Source organism: Prunus dulcis, chromosome 3, assembly GCF_902201215.1.
Source record: "Prunus dulcis chromosome 3, ALMONDv2, whole genome shotgun sequence".
Classification (NCBI taxonomy): domain Eukaryota; kingdom Viridiplantae; phylum Streptophyta; class Magnoliopsida; order Rosales; family Rosaceae; genus Prunus; species Prunus dulcis.
This window is the reverse complement of record NC_047652.1, coordinates 17,090,117-17,111,935: the sequence shown is the minus strand read 5'-3', so window position 1 is coordinate 17,111,935 and position 21,819 is coordinate 17,090,117. Positions and strand designations below refer to the sequence as shown.

General features: G+C 41.9%; 4 protein-coding genes and 1 pseudogene across 4 annotated transcripts; all 5 read right to left on the bottom strand.

The window, feature by feature from the left end:
- Nucleotides 1-3,397: 3,397 nt before the first annotated feature.
- Nucleotides 3,398-4,900, bottom strand: LOC117622643 (UDP-glycosyltransferase 71A16-like). The gene has a single exon (XM_034353387.1). The coding sequence runs from the start codon at nt 4,878-4,880 to the stop codon at nt 3,495-3,497; it is 1,386 nt and encodes a 461-aa protein (XP_034209278.1). The 5' UTR covers nt 4,881-4,900; the 3' UTR covers nt 3,398-3,494.
- A 351-nt stretch (nt 4,901-5,251) lies between these two features.
- LOC117620580 (UDP-glycosyltransferase 71A16-like) lies at nt 5,252-6,826 on the bottom strand. Its single transcript, XM_034350688.1, has one exon. It carries the CDS (start codon nt 6,799-6,801, stop codon nt 5,392-5,394), a length of 1,410 nt encoding a protein of 469 aa, XP_034206579.1. The 5' UTR covers nt 6,802-6,826; the 3' UTR covers nt 5,252-5,391.
- A 538-nt stretch (nt 6,827-7,364) lies between these two features.
- Nucleotides 7,365-9,054, bottom strand: LOC117620525 (putative UDP-glucose flavonoid 3-O-glucosyltransferase 3). Its single transcript, XM_034350607.1, has one exon. It carries the CDS (start codon nt 8,895-8,897, stop codon nt 7,458-7,460), a length of 1,440 nt encoding a protein of 479 aa, XP_034206498.1. The 5' UTR covers nt 8,898-9,054; the 3' UTR covers nt 7,365-7,457.
- A 2,371-nt stretch (nt 9,055-11,425) lies between these two features.
- On the bottom strand, nt 11,426-13,388 carry LOC117623352 (putative UDP-glucose flavonoid 3-O-glucosyltransferase 3). The gene has a single exon (XM_034354296.1). It carries the CDS (start codon nt 13,228-13,230, stop codon nt 11,779-11,781), a length of 1,452 nt encoding a protein of 483 aa, XP_034210187.1. The 5' UTR covers nt 13,231-13,388; the 3' UTR covers nt 11,426-11,778.
- Nucleotides 13,389-19,935: 6,547 nt separating this feature from the next.
- LOC117622655 lies at nt 19,936-21,422 on the bottom strand (annotated as a pseudogene).
- Nucleotides 21,423-21,819: the final 397 nt, after the last annotated feature.

The following is a 21,819-nucleotide window of genomic DNA, read 5'->3' as shown; positions in this document are numbered from 1 at the left end:
AGAGTCCACATGCCATGCTAAATAAATAATTTGTCATGCCAAGGACTGAGATAATATTATAAAATACAAGCTCATGCTAAACTAAGCACCGTGTCCCTCTTTATGGACGATAAAATTGAAGCACGCCAAGCGACACGCCACGCCAAGCAAGGAATTATTATTCCGCACCCAATCACGCCACAAGCTTAAGTGGGCCCCAAGCCACTCAAATACCTAGGGCTTGCTTGAGTGAGTTGTGGTATGGATGGTAATAAATTGTCATAAGGCCCGTTGATAGGCCGAGAAATGGAAGTCCCGGGTTGCTTGGGAGCCTCGGGACTCAAGCCCATTTCATAGGCCCAAACATGTGGGTGAGCACAAGAGAGAAAAGAATAGCCCATCACTCCAAACAAAAATAGCCCAATCAAAATAGCCTATTGACTCAACCAAAAAGCCCAAATGTTTGATAAAGAAATCCCACTTACTTAATGAATCACCTTTGCCCATACAATTACCATAATGAGCTATAAAAGCCCCAACACTTGTCTGGAAAAACAAAAGCCACGAAGGGGAAGTCTGAAGGTCTATTATACAAAGTTGCTGGGATGTTCCAGCAAATGAGAAGGGAGCAAGTTTGAAGCAAAAGACACCCAAGGGACCAAACGATATTTGCGTGCAGAGGAGAACCGCTCTTTGAACCAGCATATATGCCCATTCTCTTTCCCTCATCAGACCTAGCCATAGAAAAAGGAAGGAAAAGGAAGGAAGAAGATGGCTGGAAATAGGAATTCTCCACAAAGGCGGCTGCGGGAAGAGCATTGAGCTCCCAAAAATCCCGGATTTTGTGATATTGGGTAGATGGGATTTTTGCTAGATTAGGATAAGTCAAAGAAATGGAGGAGAAATGAAGGAAAAAGCTTGGCCAAATTGGATGGAAACCATTAGGGTTTCTTGGAAAAAGATAGCTTCTAGCAGCTATAAAAGGACGCCTCTTCTATCTCCCCCCCGTCCCCCCCACCAATTTTTCCCCATTTTGGCAAGCTACTCTAGCATTTGACAAAGTCACTGTCAAGCTGCCGGAAATAATAGTCAAGCCACCCATTCCTCTCCTTTTTCTTATTCTCAGCCAAACCTCTCTACAAACTCTTCATCTCCCACCTTAATACCCCTTTTCCCCCCCAGGAACACTTAGTTTTCTCTTCAGTGCTAAACTCATGACAATTTTGCTCCCATGCCACAAGCTTCTCATGACAAATTAGAAAATTTATATGTAAGTTGTTGTCATTTTCGTTGGTGAAGGTAACCAACGTGTTTCCTAAAGCTTCTCTGTCCTTTCGAAGTATTCTTGGGGCTTGATTTCTGAACTCAGGTACATGGGATGATTTCTTTAGTTCGCTCCTTACGGCAGCCCAGCCCATTTGTAGCTGTCTAAAGAAAAAAAGCCCCTACACTATGACAGTATAAACAATGTACTTCTATGAAATGGTATTAACAATGTTTTTCTATGGAATGCTATTAACAATGAACTTCTATGGAATGGTATTAACAGTGTACTTCTATGACATGATATTAACATTGTACTTTTATGATATGGTATTAACAATGTACTTCGGGCTTGCTGGCCTTGTTTTGAGTTTTTTTTTAGTTTTTTTGTGTTGGGCTTATTTTAAATTAATCAATGACAGAGATGTAATTTATAGTAACTTCAACACTCAATTTATATGTAATAAATGGTTTTTGGGTACGTTTCTAAATTAAATTTCATGTAGGTTTTTTTTTTTTTTTATTTATAATTTCAGCTCCTATTTTGGGTGTATTACTCAAGTTCCCTATCTTTTATTATTTATGTATAATTTTATAATTAATTAGTTTACTTTTGGACCAAGTAGCCTTGGTGCCCAAGTGTTGTAAAGCCTATAAATAAGGCTAATGTAATAGTTGTAGGGGAGTGGATGTTTATGATTAATGAAATAGTTTATTTGTGGCATGGATTTGCTACGATATGTGTGAGTTTGCACTAGCCCTAGATTTTGATACTTGTGTATATGGTTGATGACCGATGTCCAGACCCCAATCCCCATCAATTGGTATCAGAGCTACGACTCAAAATTTGCTTTATTGGGGAAGTTTTTGGATGGAGAGTCGTGTTAACAACTACAAGGACATGGAGGAAATTAGGAGAATGCTACGGTAACTTACGGAATGCATTGCTCGCATTGAAGCTCGAACCCAGATATGTAAGAGTTCTGACAAGGAGGGATGTGTGAACCCTTATCTGAACCGAGTAGCTAGCATCAATACTCTAAGCCGTGGGAGTCTCGACGGGGAGTACGAGGGAGATAGCGCTTTTCATTATCGCGCTTCGCTGTGTGAGTCAAGTGAAGAGGGGCACGATTATTCTTATTGTGTCTTTGAAGGTATAAATGGATTTAGTAATTTTGGTGCCTCTTGTTATTCACCAAAGTTATTAAATTTGAATTTACCTCCAATATTTGATCCTTACAACTGTGAAAATTGCAATGAAAATTGTTTGGGTGTTCAAAGCAATTTCAATAAGCAATTTATTGATCAAAACAGTGAAGAGATGAGAATTGAGAAAACTTTCGAAGATATTATTGATTTTATGGGCATTAATGTTTTCACTTGGAATACTGCCAAAATTCTGGTTGATTTTGTCAATCAATTGAAGATTCTAGAGAAAAACATTTGCATTGTTAGAGGGAGAAAAAGGAAGCCAAGAATAACAAAATATTGCAAATATCTTTTATTATTTGGAAAGGAAGGTTTCAACTGGATGCTAAAAGATCCAGAATTAATATGAAGCAATTGAAGATTCTACTCGGATTTTCCTTGATCAAAAGATTGAATTCGAGGACGAATTCTTTCCAACCAGGTGAGTCTGATGTAGGAGCATAGGGGTGGATCAAGATATATATTTATCATTTAATTAGTTATTTCATGATATATTGTTATTTTCTTATTTAGGTAGTTTTAGGATATCTTTTATTATTTATATGTAATTTTATAATTAATTAGTTTACTTTTGGACCAAGTAGCCTTAGTGCCCAAGTGTTGTAAAGACTATAAATAAGGCTAATGTAATAGTTGTAAGGGAGTAGATGTTGATGATTAATGAAATTGTTTATTTGTGGCATGGATTTGCTACGATATATGTGGGTTTGTACTATCTTTAGATTTCGGTACTCGTGTATATGATTAGTGACCTATGTCTGAACCCTAATCCCCATCAGTAACTGAGATTACATTTTATTGGGCTTTCTTGGCCAAGTGCCCAGGCGGCTTTGTTCATCTTTCATATTTATTGGACCTCACCCCTTCTTAATTTCATAACCTTAGAGATATTAAAGCCTTTGTTGGAATTTCATTTCCCCATTGTTATTATAAAAAAGACTGTAAGTTTACATATGCAAATTTATTATATAGCCATTAGTGTTCCTAATTCACGTGTTATATCGTACCACTACAAATGATTTTAAGCTTTGATGAATCAAATGTTAAATCTGATCAATAAAACGACCCAATGAAGAGCATGAGGATCCACCATTCATCAGGGATTTTTTGCTCTTTTCACTTATTTCCTTCACCCTCTTCCTTATAACACTATCATGCTCCATCACTTGTCTTATTCCTCTCTCTATGTCTTGTGCACTCACAACCACCTCACTGTCCTTCCTATAATCCAACTTGATCTCCACAGCCAATCCCAATTCTTTTACCAGCTGAAAGGCGTTTGTTTGTTGCTCCGCATACATTGGCCACGTGGCCACCGGAACACCGTACCACAAGCTCTCCAGCGTGGAATTCCATCCACAATGGGATACGAACCCTCCGATTGACGAGTGGGCCAAAATGTCCACTTGTGGGGCCCACCCTATGACCTTCCCAATTTTAGCCGTTCGATCAAGAAACCCTTCGGGTAAGACTCCACTAGGGTCCGCATAGTCGCTTGGCATAGCCATCTTCCCTTTTGGTGGGGGCTGGCGTAGGGACCACAAGAACCGGAGCCCAGTGTGCTCTAGCGCATATGCTATCTCCTTCACTTGGGCCTCACCGAAGCTTCCCATGCTCCCAAAGCAGAGGAAAACTACGGACAACGGTGGTTGATCATGAAGCCAACTCAAGATATCCCAAACCTTATCATCATCACTACTCTTGATGTTCAATAAGGGTCCCACAGGGTACACTGGTGGGTTTTTACCATAAGAAATAGAATGAAGGGCATGCGATTCCAGCTCCCAGAATGTATTTACCAAAATACCCTTGGTTTCTCTAAACCTCCTGGCATAGTTGAGGAATGATTCAGCACTCTCCTTGTCCAGTAGCTTACCAGGCAAGACGCTAGCAGGCAGAGGATTGACAAAACTCGGGACGACCAAGTCAGAATCCGAGTGCGCAAACTCAGCCACATCCTTGCCATGCTCGTCCCGAAGCGTCTGGAGGTGGAACAAGAGCCCGAGACATGCAGCACTGGAGGTGAAGAACACGTAAGAAGGTACCTCAAACTCATTGGCCACGTCAATCATGGTGGTGCAGAACATGTCAACCACGAACCCGGCGAGCCGGGGCTTTGAGGAGCCAGACTGATTTGACTCAACGAGTTTAGCGACGGCATCTCTGACTTGGGTCTTCTGATTTTCGACGAAGAATTTGAAGCAAGAGAGATCTGTTGTTTCGGTGTCGGGGAGGTTGACGAAGTTGATGCGTGGTGAGATTGAAGAGTCTGTGTTTGTGAAGAGTTTGTCAAAGGGTCGTTTCATGATGAGAAGTGTGATGAAGAGACGGTCATCACGAGAAACTAAGAGCTTTGCTATCTCAATTGTGGACACAACATGGCCAATGCCTGCGGCTGGGATGAACACAAGTTCTGCTGGTCTCTTCATTTGTGGAGATGAAGAAAGATGATGGCAATGAAAAGCTCAGCTGATAAACTTGCTTATATATATCTGGTTGATCAATTGATATGATGTCATGCCTTTGCTAGCATTTTTGTTATGGGTTGTATAAAGTCTAACGATTTATTTTATACAAATCTTGTGAGTTGAAAAAATTGATATTATAATTATTTACGTTTGGAAAATATGTGATGAATTTCGGAGTTTAGACTTGTCAAAAAGGAGAGAGGTCAAACTTTGATATTTTGTTTTATAGTGGAAAGTTGAACATGCATTGAATTGATGAAAAAGACAATTAAGAAATCGGCAAATCCATCGTTTTCATTGTAATGGCTTTCGGGGCAATCTAAAAAGGGACCAATCACATAACAGAAAACACTTCATTATTAGGAACCACGATACGTAAAACAAACGGTGAAAATATTTGCTCATTAAATCTCCTATGCAAATTAACAACTGTGGTTTCTATGCATCATCTTGAGCTTTAACGAATCTAAACTTAAATCTGGTCAAGAAAACGTCCCAAGGAAGAATATGAAGAACCACCATCCGACAAAGCCTTCTTGCTCTTTTCACTAATTTCCTTCACCCTCGCTCTTAAATCACTGTCCTTCTCCATCACTTGCCTTATCCCTCTCTCTATCTCCTCTGCACTCACCACCACTTCACTGTCCTGATTATAATCTATCTTAATTTCCACACCCAATCCCAAATCCTTCACCAGCTCAAACGCATTTAGTTGTTGTTCTGCGTACAATGGCCACGTGGCAACCGGCACACCACACCATATGCTCTCCAGCGTAGAATTCCACCCACAATGGGACACAAACCCTCCGACCCCCGGGTGGGCCAAAATGGCCACTTGTGGAGCCCATCCTATGACCTTCCCTATCCCAGCCGTCCGATCAAGAAACCCTTCAGGCAAGACTCCCTTGACATCCGCATAATCGGTCGGCATCCCCATCTTACCTTTTGGCTCGGGCTTCCGTAGGGACCACAAGAACCGCTGCCCGCTTTGCTCCAGCGCACACGCTATCTCCTTCACCTGCGCCTCACTAAAGCTTCCCATGCTCCCAAAGCACAGGAACACCACCGAGGAAGGAGGCTGATCATCAAGCCACTCCAAGATATCAGACTTCTGAATGGACTGGTCCGAGCCAACGTGGCCATCATCACTCTTCAGATTCAACAGGGGCCCCACAGGGTACACCGGTGGGAATTTACCATCAGAAAGAGAACGAAGAGCATGTGGTTCCAGCTCCCTGAAAGTGTTTATCAAAATACCCTTGGTTTGTCTAAACCCCGCTGCAAAATCGATGAAGTCTGTAGCGCCTTCCTTCGTTCGCATCACTCTCGGCCAGACTCCAGCAGGCACGGGGTTGATGAAACTCGGGACGATCGACTCAGATTCCCACCCAGTTATCTCAGCAACGTCCTTCCCCTGCTCATCATGAAGTGACTGGAGGTGGAACCAGAACCCTAGAGTCGCTGCGCCGGAGGTGAAGAAGAGGTAGGAAGGAATCTGGAATTCGTCCGCCACGTTGATCATGGGGGTGCAGAACATGTCGATGACAATCCCGGCAAGCTCGGCCTGAGCGGACTCAGCGAGTAACTTTGTGACGGCATCTTTGACGTGGGTTTTGTGGCCTTGGACGAATGTTTTGATGAAGGAAGTGAAGGCAAGGCCCTGTGTGTCGATGTGGGACTCCGGGAGGTTGACGAAGCTGATGCGGTGTGAGATTGAAGGGTCTGTATTGGTGAAGAGCTTGTCGAAGGGGAGCTTCATGATGAGGATGGTGATGAAGAGCTGGTCATCTCGAGCAACGAGTTGTTTCGCGATCTCGACCGTTGACACGATGTGGCCAACGCCTGGGGCTGGGATGAACACAAGTTGTGCTGGTCTCTTCATTATTTGATTAATTTTGGGAGATGAAGAAATAATTATATTTGANGAAAAACTCAGCTCATGAAATATCTTTATATAGTTATTTCTAACGTTGTTTTAATTACTTCTTTTCATTTTCGCTAGGTGACGTCATGCCTTTGCTGGCATTGTTTAGTCAAGATTGTCTTTTATATTATTTACTTGAAAACCAAGCCAAAACAAAAGTTATCATAATTGGTTTTGGTCTGACAAGCCGTCGTGGACTTGGTGTCCTATAAATAACCACACAACTTCACAAGGATGAGGTCAGAATTTAACGAACTCAATATTCCCGCATCAGATGCCCTCAAATCATTTAAACAACAATTTTATTTTTTTGGTATGCACCACAAAATTGAAGTAGAAAGCTAATTTGTCTGTTCCGAACATGAAGAAGACAATTAGAATGAACCGATCGGCGAATTTGTCTGTTTAAAAGGCGTACAGATCATGGTTTCCTTTCCTCATCCAAGCCTGGTTTTCTATTATATAATTGATCAAGATGTTGAAAATCTTGAATGTGCACCCAAATAAATATATTGAGAAAATTATTAGAATCAAGAACTTTATTAAATTCATCTACTCATGATAGAAACAAAAACAGTAGGAATTTCTTATTTTTCTAGGACTTTCCTAATATATCAAAGGAAAATCTGATCAAGAAAATGTCCCAATGAAGAGTGTGAGGAGCCACCTTCCATCAATGCTTTCTTGCTCTTCTCACTCATCTCTTTCACCCTCTTCCTTAAATCACTATCCTGCACCATCACCTCCCTTATACCTCTCTCTATCTCCTCTGCACTCACCACCACTTGGGTGTCTCTCCTATAATCCATCTTAATTGCCACTGCCAAACCCAACTCCCTTACCAATTCAAAGGCATTTAATTGTTGCTCCGCGTACACCGGCCACGCGGCCATCGGCACCCCGAACCACAGGCTCTCAAGCGTGGAATTCCACCCGCAGTGGGATACGAACCCTCCTACTGCCGGGTGCGCCAAGATGGCCACCTGCGGAGCCCACCCTATGACCTTTCCCATCGCAGCGGTTCGATCGAGGAACCCTACGGGCAAGACCCACGTGAGATCCGAGTAGTCACCAGGGGACACAACGGTCCCCTTTGGTGGGGGCTGGCGTAGAGACCACAAGAACCGGAGCCCACTCCGCTCCAGCCCCAACGCTATCTCCCTCACCTGGTCCTCGTCAAAGCTTCCCATGCTCCCAAAGCACAGGAACACCACGGACGAAGGAGGCTGATCATCTAGCCACTCCAATATATCAGACTTCCGTTGGGCCTGCTCCGAACCCGATTGGGTCTCATCACTCATCAGATTCAACATGGGACCCACAGGATACAAAGGCGGGTTTTCACCATCAGAAAGAGAATCAAGAGCATGTGGTTCTAGCTCCTTGAATGTATTTACCAAAATGCCCTTGGTTTCTGTAAACCGTTTGGCATAGCTTAGAAAGGTCTCCGCGCCCTCTTTGTCGAGAACCGCACTAGGCAAGACTCTGCCGGGAACCGAGTTGACAAAAGTGGGCAGGGACAACTCAGTGTCCGAGTCTTTGAACTCACTGACGTCCTTGCCATACACATGGCGAATTCTTTGTAGGTTAAACAGCAGCCCGAGAAACCCAGCAGGTGAAGTGAAGAACATGTACGTAGGAATCCCAAAATCATCCGCCACATCGATCATTGTTGTGCAAAACATGTCGATGACGAACCCAGCAAGCCGAGGCCTCGAATCGGACTGTGACTCGGTGAGTTCGGCGACCGCGTTTTTGACGTGGGTTTTGTGGCTTTCGACGAATTGGTTGCGGAAGGAGTGGGAGCTGAGGTGCTTGTCTAGGTCTGGGACTTTTGGGAGGGTGATGAAGTTGACACGTGGCAATACGGGAGAGGCTTCGAGGGAGGCTCTGTAGGCCTCTGTGCCCTTGGAGTCGAAGGGTAGCTTCATGATGAGGACGGTGATGAAAAGTTGGTCGTGGCGGGAAACAAGGAGCTTCGAAATCTCGACGGCGGAGACGAGATGGCCGATGCGGCCGGATGGGATGACGACTAGGTGTGAAGCTTTCTCCATATGGAATAAGAGAGGATTTTTTTTCCTGTTTGTCAGAATGGAATAAGAGAGGTAGGTTTTAGATCTTTTGATGGAAATAGTTCATTTCCATGTTGAGTGTTGGAATTAATGATCTGGGCCAAGGATGCAAGTGGTGACGTCATGCTTTTGCTGGCATCAAAGGGTGGAATTTTGTACAAACGTCTCCTAAATTTATACCTAAATTTATTCTTGGAAACTTCCATTCTAGCCCAACAGTGCGACTCATGTGATGCTTTTCTCGTCAAGTAGAAAAATAAATCTCCAAATAAAAATTCACAAGAACACTATTATTTTCTTCGTGCAATTTGAAGTACTTTCCACTTTCTTTCTTATAATTCAGATGTTGACAATTTTAGTTTTTCAAGTTTTTAATTTTTGTCTAAATTGTTAATATTATTAATTTTCATGACAAAAATTTGGTGTCGCAACATAGGATCATCCATTGCATTGAGAAAGGTATAGTTAGACTGCGATTGTCTATCTCAGTAGAGTACTGCAGAATGATTAACGGGTCGTTGCTGGACCCCGCTACTGTTAGAATAATTAATATGATTGTGTTTGGTATGCCTCACTAGACTGGACTATGCTAAATAAGCCTTGAAGCCCATGTTTGGTAAAATGGGGAACTAAGTTAAATGGGATTGTGGAGTCCAACAGTTAAAAAACCTCCTCACTCGCTCTCCTTATACAGAGAGGCTGAAATGCAGTTCGCAAAATAGCGAGCGCTATTTTGACGCGCAAGTCCGACTAATCCAATCGCAAAACCGAATCCATATCCAAGCTTCAAGAATCAATTTCTTCTTCTTCTTCACCTAGAATTATCACCACCGTAAACCCAGTCACAACAACCAACCACTACCAATTCAAACTCAACCACTTGAATCAACCACCACCAAATCAAACCCAGTGGAACCACAACCAATTGAACCTTTCGAAAAAATTACCAACCATTGATCGTGGCTCAGTGAAACCAAATGGAGATTTGTGGCTTCGAAGAAGATGAGGATCTGTGACTTCAAAGGGAACAAGAGACCTTGGCTGCCAATCACAAGTTTAATCATGGCCTCGATGTTTTTGAAGAAACTCCTGCCTTCCTTAGAGCCATTTTAGATGTTGATGCTCAAGGTCCTGCCAGACCTCCCCTTGTTTTTGTTTTGGGGCGTTTACCCCCTCTGTAACCAAAAGAAAAAAGGAGGGGGAAAGGGGAGAGGGGGGGTGGAGGTTGGGGGAAGAATAGAGAGAAAATGAGAGGGAAGCAGAGAAAGGTTTGGGAGGGGGATATAGAAAAAAAGGGATACCAATGTTGTGTCAATATTGGAGAAAAAAAGAGAGAGAACCAGAGAGAGATCGGGAGGGAGAAAGAAAAGAGAAAAAAGAAACAGGGCTGGGAAGGAAGAAGAAAAGAGAAGGAGAGAAAAGGAAGAAAGAAAGAAAAAAATAGATAAAAGACAAAAGATAAAGATAGTTTGTCTTTAAAAAATATTTTAAATTTTTTATATATAATAAATTATACATATCTCATTGGTTTCTTTGCAGTATTTATTTAGTTTTAGGTCAAAATCCCTAATTAATTTTAAATATTTATGTAATTTTTTTAGTCCAACACAGTACAAAACATAGGTTTTCACTATTTTTACAATCCAGCTTCTTAGTCCGACCCAACACCAAACGTAGGTCAGTACTTAATCCAGCTTAGGCCAATCCGAGTTAATCCGAGACAGTCCCAGGATTTAGTCCAGTCCATGACAGTCCGCCATGCCAAACGACCCCTTAATGCCCTGATTAGTGCTTACCCATATTACTGTTCGATCAAGGACCACGTGTACCTGTACCAATACATTCGATTCCCTGCCTAAATGATAAAGAAATAAAGTGCTAAAGTCCACCACAACCATGAAGTTTAGTATCTAACTAGCAAAAAGTGGCCGCACAATGCTACAGGTTTTAAAATTGCGTGAAATGTGTAAAAGGTGATGAAAATAGACAAGAAACATCGTTCTGTTTATATATACATAAAAATGTAAATTGTGTCATCATAGTTAGTTTTTCAAGTTTTAATTACAAAAGATAAACTAATAATATGTTTTATATATTGTTTGTCATCTTAAAATATTGGGTATATTTTAATAGATCAAACAGCTATAAAAACATCAAATGTATGAGAAGTTTTGAGCCTTGCATTGTTCAAAATAGCCTGTACAACTATTTATCTACATGCTATTGCTTCGTGGAAGGGGATTTGTGTGATCCCTCTACTCTCCCTTATAGTTTAAACTGTTGTTTGTGTTTAAAAAAATAAAGGGCATTTGTAAGTGAATTATAGTTCAATTAGTTAAGAACATTTATCACTACATCTTCGATGTCTCAAATTTTTAATATTTATTCAAAAATATTATATTATTAATTTTCAAGATGAAAATTTGTGGCAACATATGGTCTTGGCACATGAGACATCCGCCTCGAATTTTTTGTCTTGAAAATCAATAGATTAGCTAATTAGAGTGCGATTAAGAAAGCTGCAAACTACTAGTATACCAAAATTGGCAGAGATAAACCTACATAAACGATAACGAAAAAATAACTTAAAATATAGGGACTAATTGACTAAGAAACAGAGCGAAGGAACAAATTGCTTTGTGGCCCCTGACTGCATTATGCTCCGCTTACCACGGCTTTTACCATGTACAAGCTGAGTAATTGCTAGGGGCCTCTATTTTTAAGGGGCATTTACATGAATATCGCGAGAAATTGTCATTGGGCATTATTGATTTTCATGTGTGGTATCAAATAGATAGGGAATGTGGTTCTTTATTAGGGTGAAAAAAAAAAAAAAAAATATATATATATATATATATATATATCAGAGAAAAATCTGATGAAGAAAATGTCCCAATGAAGAGTGTGAGGACCCACCATCCATCAAGGCTTTCTTGCTCTTCTCACTGATCTCTTTCACCCTCTTCCTTAAATCACTATCCTGCACCATCACCTCCCTTATTCCTCTCTCTATCTCTTCTGCCTTCACAACCTTCGGACTCTCCCCATAAAAGTCCCTCCTATACTCCATCTTGATTTCCACAGCCAATCCCAACTCCCTCACCAATTCAAAGGCATTTAATTGTTGCTCAGCGTACATTGGCCACGTGGCAACCGGCACCCCGAACCATAGACTCTCAAGCGTCGAATTCCACCCGCAGTGAGATACGAACCCGCCAATTGCCCGGTGGCCCAAGATCGCCACCTGCGGGGCCCACCCTATGACCTTTCCTATTCCAACCGCCCGATCGAGGAACCCTTCGGGCAACACCGCCTTGGGATCTGAATAGTCACTAGGGGACGCAACGGTCTCCTTTGGTGGCGGCTGGCGTAGAGACCACAAGAACCGGAGCCCACTCCGCTCAAGCCCCCATGCTATCTCTCTCACCTGGTCCTCACCAAAGCTTCCCATGCTCCCAAAGCACAGGAACACCACAGACGACGGAGGCTGATCATCTAGCCACTCCAATACATCAGACTTCTGTTGCGCCTGCTTTGAATCCAATTGGCTATCATCACTCTTTAGGTTCAAGATGGGGCCCACAGGATACAACGGTGGGGTTTCACCATCAGAAAGAGAATCAAGAGCGTGCGATTCCAGCTCCATAAATGTATTTACCAAAATACCCTTGGTTTCTCTAAACCGTTTGGCATAGCCGAGGCTCGCCTTCGCGCCGTCCTTGTCCAGAAGCACACTGGGCAAAACATTGGCAGGAACCGAGTTGACAAAAGTGGGCAGGGCCAACTCAGCGTCCGAGTCCTTGAACTCACTCACGTCCTTGTTATACACGTCACGAATTCTCTGTAGGTTAAACAACAACCCCAGAAACCCAGCTGGTGAAGTGAAGAACATGTAAGTAGGAACCCCAAATTCATCCGCCACGTCGATCATTGTTGTACAAAACATGTCGATGACGAACCCAGCGAGCCGAGGCCTTGAATCGGACTCAAACTCGGTGAGTTTGGCGACAGCGTTTTTGACGTGGGGTTTGTGACTTTCGACGAACTGGTTGCGGAAGGAGTTGGGGCTGATGTGCTTGTCTATGGCAGGAACTTTTGGGAGGGTGATGAAGTTGACACGTGGCGACACGGGAGAGGCCTCGAGGGAGGCTATGTAGGACTCGGTGCCTTTGGAGTCGAAGGGCAGCTTCATGATGAAGACGGTGATGAAAAGTCGGTCGTGTCGAGCAACGAGGAGCCTTGCCATCTCGACGGCGGAGACGAGGTGGCCCATGCCGGCGGAGGGGATGAAGACTAGCTCTGAAGCTTTCTCCATTTGGGGAAGAACAAAGGGAGTTTTAGATATTCTGATGGAAATGAAAAGTTCATGTCGATGCCCTTGATATAATATCGCCACAATTGAATGTTGGAATTAATAATCTTTGCTTAGGTCAAGATACTGACGTCATGCCTTTGCTGGCATTGGTCAGAAGCTTTCTCAAGCTCATTGGTAAAAGAACAGATTGCCACCTGGCAATAAATTAAGCAATTAATCATATAGTTACGTAGAGGAATTGAAGAGGTGATCAAGTGATGTGCTGCTTTTGTCGATAATACAATTTTTATACCAACAACTTTCCTTCTTATAATTTATATGTTCACAATTTTGGCTGTCTCACGATTATGACGTGGCTTGCCGAGTGTTTAATCTATATCCAAATAGTTGATGTTGTTAATTTTCATGACGAAAATCTGACGTGCCAACATATGATTATCGCACAGGAGAAATCCACCTCAAGTTTCAGTCTTGAAAATCATTTGGGTTTAGCAAATCAGACTGCGGTTAAGAAAGCTAGCAAACTATAATTACAATATACTAAAAGTGCCAAAGATACACCTACATAACACAAAAATGAAAAATAACTCAAAATATAAGGACTAAAAATTGACTTCTAAGAGGTCATTTGGTACGGCGAACTGTCATAGACTAAATTAAATTATGAGGCTGTCTTGAATTAGCTTGGATTAGCCTAAGCTGGATTAAGTACTGACCTACATTTGGTGTTGTGTTGGATTGTAAAAATAATGAAGACCTATATTTGGTGATGTGTCAGACTAAAAAATAATTCTTGTAATATTTAAATTTAATTAGGGATTTTGACCCATAAAAAATATATAAATTCATTTAGGAATATTTAATTGGGGCTGATGTGTGAAAAAAAATTATTTTAAAAATTTTAAATTTTAAAAGGGGAAGAAAAAAAAAACCCATTCTCTCCTTTCCTCTTCCTTCCACTCTCTCTCTCTCTCTCTCTCTCTCTCTCACATCACCGACCTTGAACCAACCCTTAGAAATCTATCGTTGACCCACCCACATAGACCCGCCTCGACTTGGACTTAACCCCTACAAACCCGCGCCTCCCCAACCTACTCTCTCTCTGCTGCCTAGGAATATGGGCTCGGTTCCGGCCAATTCGATCAACAACTCGAGAGCCTCTTGTGCCGGGCCTCGTTGTCGTTGTTCAAACCCTCCATCTGCAACATCATCATCACTGTAGTCTTGTTGAGTTAGTCTAATTCAGTTTCTCATTCCGCCATAATGACTGATATTTCTATTATGTGTTAGAAATTTGTCCTGTACTTTCTATTGTTCATTCATTGACTGGTAATTCAGTTTCTCATTCAGCCAAAAGACCATTTTGCCTATAGAATATTTTATTAGATTTAACGTTGACTTTTTGATCGGGAAGATTTTTAGAATTTTGACTGTACCGTTGCATAGAGCATGACGAGTTGAGTCTGTAGACACATAATGGGCTTGAATCGGAGTTGTAACGAACAAAATACGATCAAAATACCCTCAGTGGCATCACTGTAATTTTTACGAAAAGGGTTTGATAAAAATATGGAAACCCTCATTTTCTCTCTCTCTCTCTCTCCCCTCAACATCTTTCTTCTCTCGTGAAGGCAACGCCCAGCCGGCCACGTTTTGGCTAGCAGTTCTTTACTCCAACTACCAAAATTGACGGGGCAGGTACCAAGATGATCAGGCCACCGTCCTCTTCCAACCCCAGCCAGGCCCCGCTGCCTGCCACCGTGTTTTCACCGGAAAATCGAAGAGAAATGGCCAGTTTTTCACTCGAAATTCTCCGACTTCGTTCTCCATTATCCGGCCACCAATTTCGGCGAGTGAGATATGATTTCTCACATACTTTTCATGATCTAGCTGATGGTTGGGTAGGATTTCAGAAATTTTAAGCGTTGATAGATCAATTTTCGAATTTCAGTTTGGCCGAATTTCGTGATGAAATTCCTACCACTTTCGGTTACTTTTTGGGGTAGGCCCAAGAACAAAAGTGTCTCCAATCGATGTCTTGAACCTATGATAGGAATATTGGCCTGAAATTTTGAGGTTTTCCTAGGAGTGGTATCGTTTTGGACACCTACGTGCTGCCGGTGCATGTGGCAGCGCGTGGGCACTATAGCGGAGGGGCATCGTGTTCCGATGCGATCCCCTTATTGTCACGAGCGCATAGGGGTGCTCAGATTTCAATTCGGATACCGTTTGAGTCTCGAACGGATTTTGCCTATTGTACGTTATCCGGGTTCGATAGGTTTGAAGCATTGGATCATCTTGAATTTAATATATGTTAATCTAGGCATTCCTAGGATTGTGTAGGAATTCACAGATCATGGATTGGAGTACTGGATTTTCTGATTTAATAACTTAAAGTTGGTGTTTTATGATAACCGTCTAATCTTGCGATCGTGACCGATCCGACCGTCCGTTTCAGGCCAAACTTGCAGGACGTGTATCTTAGACATTGTGGAACCCTTAGAAATGTCTGGATCGTAAAATAGAGGTCGTAGGTTCTTTGGGCCCCATTGACCTGTTTTGGAAAGTTTGACCGCCCGGTTGACCGAGTGTCCCCTGAGGCTATCCCATCATCCGAATTGGGTAGTTGGACCTTAGAACGTCTCTTTTTCCTCGTGTGAGTGGACATTGTTTTCAAATAAACAACATAGTTTTGTGATGGAAATATTATGCCTATAAATTTAATGGTTTATTTAAATTCATTGAATATTTAATAATTGAATTTATTATTTTCGTAAAGTTAGTGATATACGTGGGTTTTGACATATTTGAGTATTTTGAGTTCAATTATATAATAATTGAGAATGTGCTATCTATGTTGAATATGTGTGGGGTACTTGGGATGTTGTTGTGAGGTTGTGGAAAGAAATGAGTTTAGAATGTCAATTTTAAAGTGCTATAAGCACTACTTTAGGTACCTCACCGGATATGGGTTTTAAGGAAGGAAATGTCTTTTTAAAATATTGTTATACGGGTTACGAACTCCACCATCATACGTACCTTCCCTGGTTACTATACACACACGGGCCGTGTTTCGGGCGTGTGGGCTTCCTTGGATATGGATTCTGGAATGAAAATGGAAATGGATATTTGGAATATAGAAGATACTTGAATATGTTGGAACTCGGACGCCCTTGAAACGGGGGTAGTCTGCTCGCATAGGACTTGTCACAGGTGTACGAGTCTTGAGGATTCGGCTGTTTGTGCTGGCTGAGAGTTAGTCCACCGGTTGGACGGCTCGTTCCCTAGCCACATGGTTGTTGAGGAATCCTCCATGTGGTCTAGTCAAACGATCCCCAATTGGATTGTTTTCCTCGGTACATGATGTGCATTATCGTGTGTACATCCCCTTGGATACCGATACTTGGAAGCAGTGGATATGGATACATGGACGCACGGAAATGGATATATGGATATGGACATGTGGATATGTAGACCCTTGATTTGGGTTGTCTACGCGCGTAGGACTTGTCATAGTATACGAGTCTTGAGGATTCGGCTGTACATGCTGGCTGAGAGTTAGTCCCCCAGTTGGACGGCTCGCTCCCTAACCACATGGTTGTTGAGGATTCCTTCATGTAGTCTAATCAAACAATCCCCGGATTGGATTGTTTTCCCTGGTACATGATGATGGTTGTAGGTGGTGTAATTATATTTATACATATTAAATACATATATTTGAGGATTTGTTTTTGGGTTGAGATCCGTGAGGTTGTGCTTTGTGATTACCCTACACTGGTATGAACGTCTGAGTCCCGGATTTGGGAAGTGTTGTTTAGCAACATATGCCTTGGATAGGGTATAGTTGCACGGAAAGAATTGATAAAAGAAAGGAAATCATAAAGTGTTTAGGGGTTGCCTTGTTGAATTTGATATAATAAGGAGTCTAAAGTCATTCGTCGATTTTATTTTAAAGGAAAAAGATTGTATATTACTGGAGTTGTGTCTGTGGATGAAGAACTACGGGTGGCTTGATCCCTTAGTAAGGGTACATAGGTAGCCTGGGTCCCACCCAAGTGCAGTTACGAACTAAAGTTATTTTGGACTTGGGATGATTTCGGTTTCGACCTTGTCGTTGGTCATTAAACTCGTTTGAAAACGAGGCTTGATTGATTGATTTTTCATTTTCCCATTTTACTAGTTGGGTGTTGTTGAAATGTGGTTGTGATCAAGACAGTTTTGGAACCCGTTGTGGATCGTTGTACGTTTTGGGCTGAGGCCTTAAATCTACTTGCAGTTGTGTTAGGAGGTTAAACCTCGCTTGATTGAAATTTGGAAAGTTAATTTTATATTGATTACAACAGTATTCAAAAAATGATTTGAGTTCCTTAATTGCATTTCTAGTTGTCATGCCTTGATTTATTTGAAGGCTGGAAGCCTTGTCCGTAAATTGTGTGTTATTACATTGTGCGTGCTGGCAATTAGCCTTTTAAATTGTAATTTTTGATAGGTTGAAAATTTGGGGAAAGTCCGATTAACAGGGAAGACTCTGTCAAAATTTCGGCACAAAGCCTCGTGCCCCTATTCCTATTTGGGAAAGGAGGTAATAGTTTTAGTAAGTGGGCCCGGCATAGGTGCAATGTCGGAAATTTCACAGAATTCGTTTTGGGTTTCCGAGGAATTCGGGGTGGGTCTTGTCATTACTTGCAACTCTCTTTCAACCCAAACAATAAGTCCTAGACTCCAAACACTAAGTCCCATGTGAGGCATGAGCAGAGAAAGAGAGAGCTCCTGGGTCTTCAGATAACCTTGAGTGTACACTAGGATTTTAGGTTTACTTTCTACCCATAAGAGAAAAGCCAGTAAACTTGTCCTAATGAGTCTCATTTTTAGATCAAACTCTTGCAGCAGTAGCAGTTCTAGAGCCAGTATTAGTAAGGTCCCATTCATAGTTAATGAAGAACAAACTGAGTATGAAACTAGTAATGAAGTCGACTGGAAAGATTGGAATATTCCTAAAGTCCCCCCTACAGAAATTTATAAGAAAAGATGGTCTCTCTCTTCTTTCAAAAGCACAACCCATGTTAAAACAGTTGAGCAAGTCTATGCCCTTAATAAAGAACATGAAACCTGACAATTACTTAATCTTGAGTCAATTAAGAAACATAGGAAAGATGGAAACAATTTCTTGCATATTGGTCTAGTTCAAGTAGCAGTCAAACCTCTAACAAGAACAGGTCTTAATGCTTATATTTTGCTTTGCCTAAGAGATGCACGATTCACCAATTTTAGTGACAGTACCTTAGGAATATTATAATCCAGTTTGTTTATTGGTCCAGTTCACTATGATTGCTACCCTGATTTCACAGTAAGCCTTAGTGATCCCCATATATTAAAAATCTTGACTTTATTAAAACTGCAAGTTATGAGATCTTACCCGGATCCCAACTTTTAGCCTTAGTCTATAGAATTTATTATAAAGTCACAAGAACCAATATGAATTTCCAAGCCCTTAATAAAAGTCCTAAAGATCAAACTTTACTAATCCAGAGTAGCCAAGCAAATGCTAACATAAGAATTCCCCATTCTATTAAATGGTCAGAAGTCACCCTTCCCTCAGATTGGACTCTAGCAACTTAAAGCCAACCCACTTCGGTTCAACATAGGCTATCTAATTTGGATTATATCCAACAATACTGAGATGACACAGTCAAAATCAACTTTGGAAATCAATCTCTAAAGTCTTCAGTACAGCTAAAATGGTTACCAACCCCTAGTCAATCCCATAGGCATAATTCTGCGAAACATTCATTCACAGGATCTACTTCCTCTATAGAAAGAGATCTAGAAAAAGAAAAGGCCTCAATTGATTTAAAATTAGAATCCCTTAGGAAAAACTCATCTCATGATGAAACATCTTTATATACATCATGTGCACGTTCACGGTGGTGTTTCTAACATTGCTTTGATTACTTCTTTTTCATTTTTGCCAGGTGACGTCATGCATTTGCTGGCATTCGTCTAGTCAAGATTTGATAAACTTATTTACTTGGAAACCAACCCAAAACAAAAGTTATCATAACTGGTTTTGGTCTGACAAGTCGTCGTGGACTTCGCAGTAGAGAGTCGGCATGCCCTCAAATCATGGCTTTTGGTCTCTGATACTTAACCACACAACTTCACAAGACTCATCAACAAGGATGAGGTCAGTATTTAATGAGTAAAAACATGTTAGGAATTGTAGACCAACCACACAACTTCACAGGACTTTTCATAAGCGTTTACCACATTTTACGTTGATTCTCCTGTAGATTCTATGGATTGCCACTTGGTTCGAGGAGTTTTTATTTTTCAAATTCAAAACAGTATTTAACAAAGTGGAAAAAGTTACTGTTGCTGTATTTTCAGGGATGTTCACACCACTTGCTGAATTTCGTTAAATATTATATCTTAGTTATTTTAGTACAACTCAATATTCCCACATCATATGCCATTCATTTAACAACATTTTTCTTTTTTTGTTATGCACCACAAAATTGAAGTAGAAAGTTGAAGAATAGAAATTGAATAAATATATCAACCTCAGTTCATGTGGTGAAGATGGAGCATATATATATATATATATAGAGAAAATTATTAGAATTACGAAATTTATTAAATTCATCTACTCATGACAGAAACAAAAACAGTGGGAATTTCTCATTTTTCTAGGACTTTCCTAATATATCAAAGGAAAATCTGATCAAGAAAATGTCCCAATGAAGAGTGCGAGGAGCCACCTTCCATCAAGGCTTTTTTGCTCTTATCACTCATCTCTTTCACCCTCTTCCTTACATCACTATCATGCCCCATCACCTCCCTTATCCCTCTCTCTATCTCCTCCGCACTCACCACCACTTGGGTGTCCGTCCTATAATCCATCTTAATTGCCACTGCCAAACCCAACTCCCTTACCAATTCAAAGGCATTTAATTGTTGCTCCGCGTACACCGGCCACGTGGCCATCGGCACCCCGAACCATAGGCTCTCAAGCGTGGAATTCCACCCGCAGTGGGATACGAACCCTCCTACTGCCGGGTGGGCCAAGATCGCCACCTGCGGAGCCCACCCTATGACCTTTCCCATCGCAGCCGTCCGAAATAGGAACCCTTCCGGTAAGACCCCCTTAGGATTCGAATAGTCACCAGGGACACAACGGTCTCCTTTGGTGGGGGCTGGCGTAGAGACCACAAGAACCGGAGCCCACTCCGCTCCAGCCCCCACGCTATCTCCCTCACCTGGTCCTCACCAAAGCTTCCCATGCTCCCAAAGCACAAGAACACCACTGACGAAGGAGGCTGATCATCTAGCCACTCCAATATATCCGACTTCTGTTGCGCTTGCTCTGAACCCGATTGGGTATCATCACTCATCAGATTCAAGATGGGACCCACAGGATACAAAGGCGGGGTTTCACCATCAGAAAGAGAATCAAGAGCATGTGACTCTAGCTCCATGAATGTATTTACCAAAATGGCCTTGGTTTCTGTAAACCGTTTGGCATAGCTTAGAAACGACTACGCGCCCTCCTTGTCCAGAACCACACTAGGCAAGACCCTGCCGGGAACCGAGTTGACAAAAGTGGGCAGGGACAACTCAGCGTCCGAGTCTTTGAACTCACTGACGTCCTTTCCATACACATCGCGAATTCTTTGTAGGTTGAACAGTAGCCCAAGAAACCCAGCAGGTGAAGTGAAGAACATGTACGTAGGAACCCCAAAATCATCCGCCACATCGATCATTGTTGTGCAAAACATGTCGATGACGAACCAGCAAGCCGAGGCCTTGACTCGGACTGTGACTCGGTGAGTTCGGCGACCGCGTTTTTGACGTGGGTTTTGTGGCTTTCGACGAACTGGTTGCGGAAGGAGTGGGAGCTGAGGTGCTTGTCTAGGTCTGGGACTTTTGGGAGGGTGATGAAGTTGACACGTGGCAATACGGGAGAGGCTTCGAGGGAGGCTATGTAGGCCTCTGTGCCCTTGGAGTTGAAGGGTAGCTTCATGATGAGGACAGTGATGAAAAGTTGGTCATGGCGGGCAACAAGGAGCTTCGACATCTCGACGGCGGAGACGAGATGGCCGATGCCGGCGGATGGGATGACGACTAGCTCTGAAGCTTTCTCCATATGGAATAAGAGAGGTTTCTTTGTTATTTTTTTTTGTCAGAATGGAATAAGAGAGGTAGGTTTTAGATATTTTGATGGAAATGAAATGTTCATTTCATTTCTTCAATAAATGTGACCACAATTGAATGTTGGAAATTTCATATAACTGATTTAAAACTACTTAATCTTCCCACCTAAAATTCAACCCATTTCTTGTTTTCATAGTTTTATTAACTTACGCCACTATGTTTATGTTGAAGGACATAAAGTTTGTTTGGTCACCATATGTTACGTAGGCTATTGAATTATTGGTTTGGTAGCTGTTTTTCACAAATTTTCAATATGCAAATGGAAAAATACCAAAAAGAAAAAAGAATAAGAAAATTGTGGACTCGGTTTAGGTAGGCTGAGGGAATTTGTGTGTGGAGGGTAGGTGTTCCATGGTAGAGAGAGAAGGAGGAAGGGGA

Excerpts from the sequence above, each read along its gene's own strand:
- LOC117622643 (XM_034353387.1), bottom strand. The coding sequence starts at position 4,880 with ATGAAGAGACCAGCAGAACTTGTGTTCATCCCAGCCGCAGGCATTGGC.
- LOC117620580 (XM_034350688.1), bottom strand. The coding sequence starts at position 6,801 with ATGAAGAGACCAGCACAACTTGTGTTCATCCCAGCCCCAGGCGTTGGC.
- LOC117620525 (XM_034350607.1), bottom strand. The coding sequence starts at position 8,897 with ATGGAGAAAGCTTCACACCTAGTCGTCATCCCATCCGGCCGCATCGGC.
- LOC117623352 (XM_034354296.1), bottom strand. The coding sequence starts at position 13,230 with ATGGAGAAAGCTTCAGAGCTAGTCTTCATCCCCTCCGCCGGCATGGGC.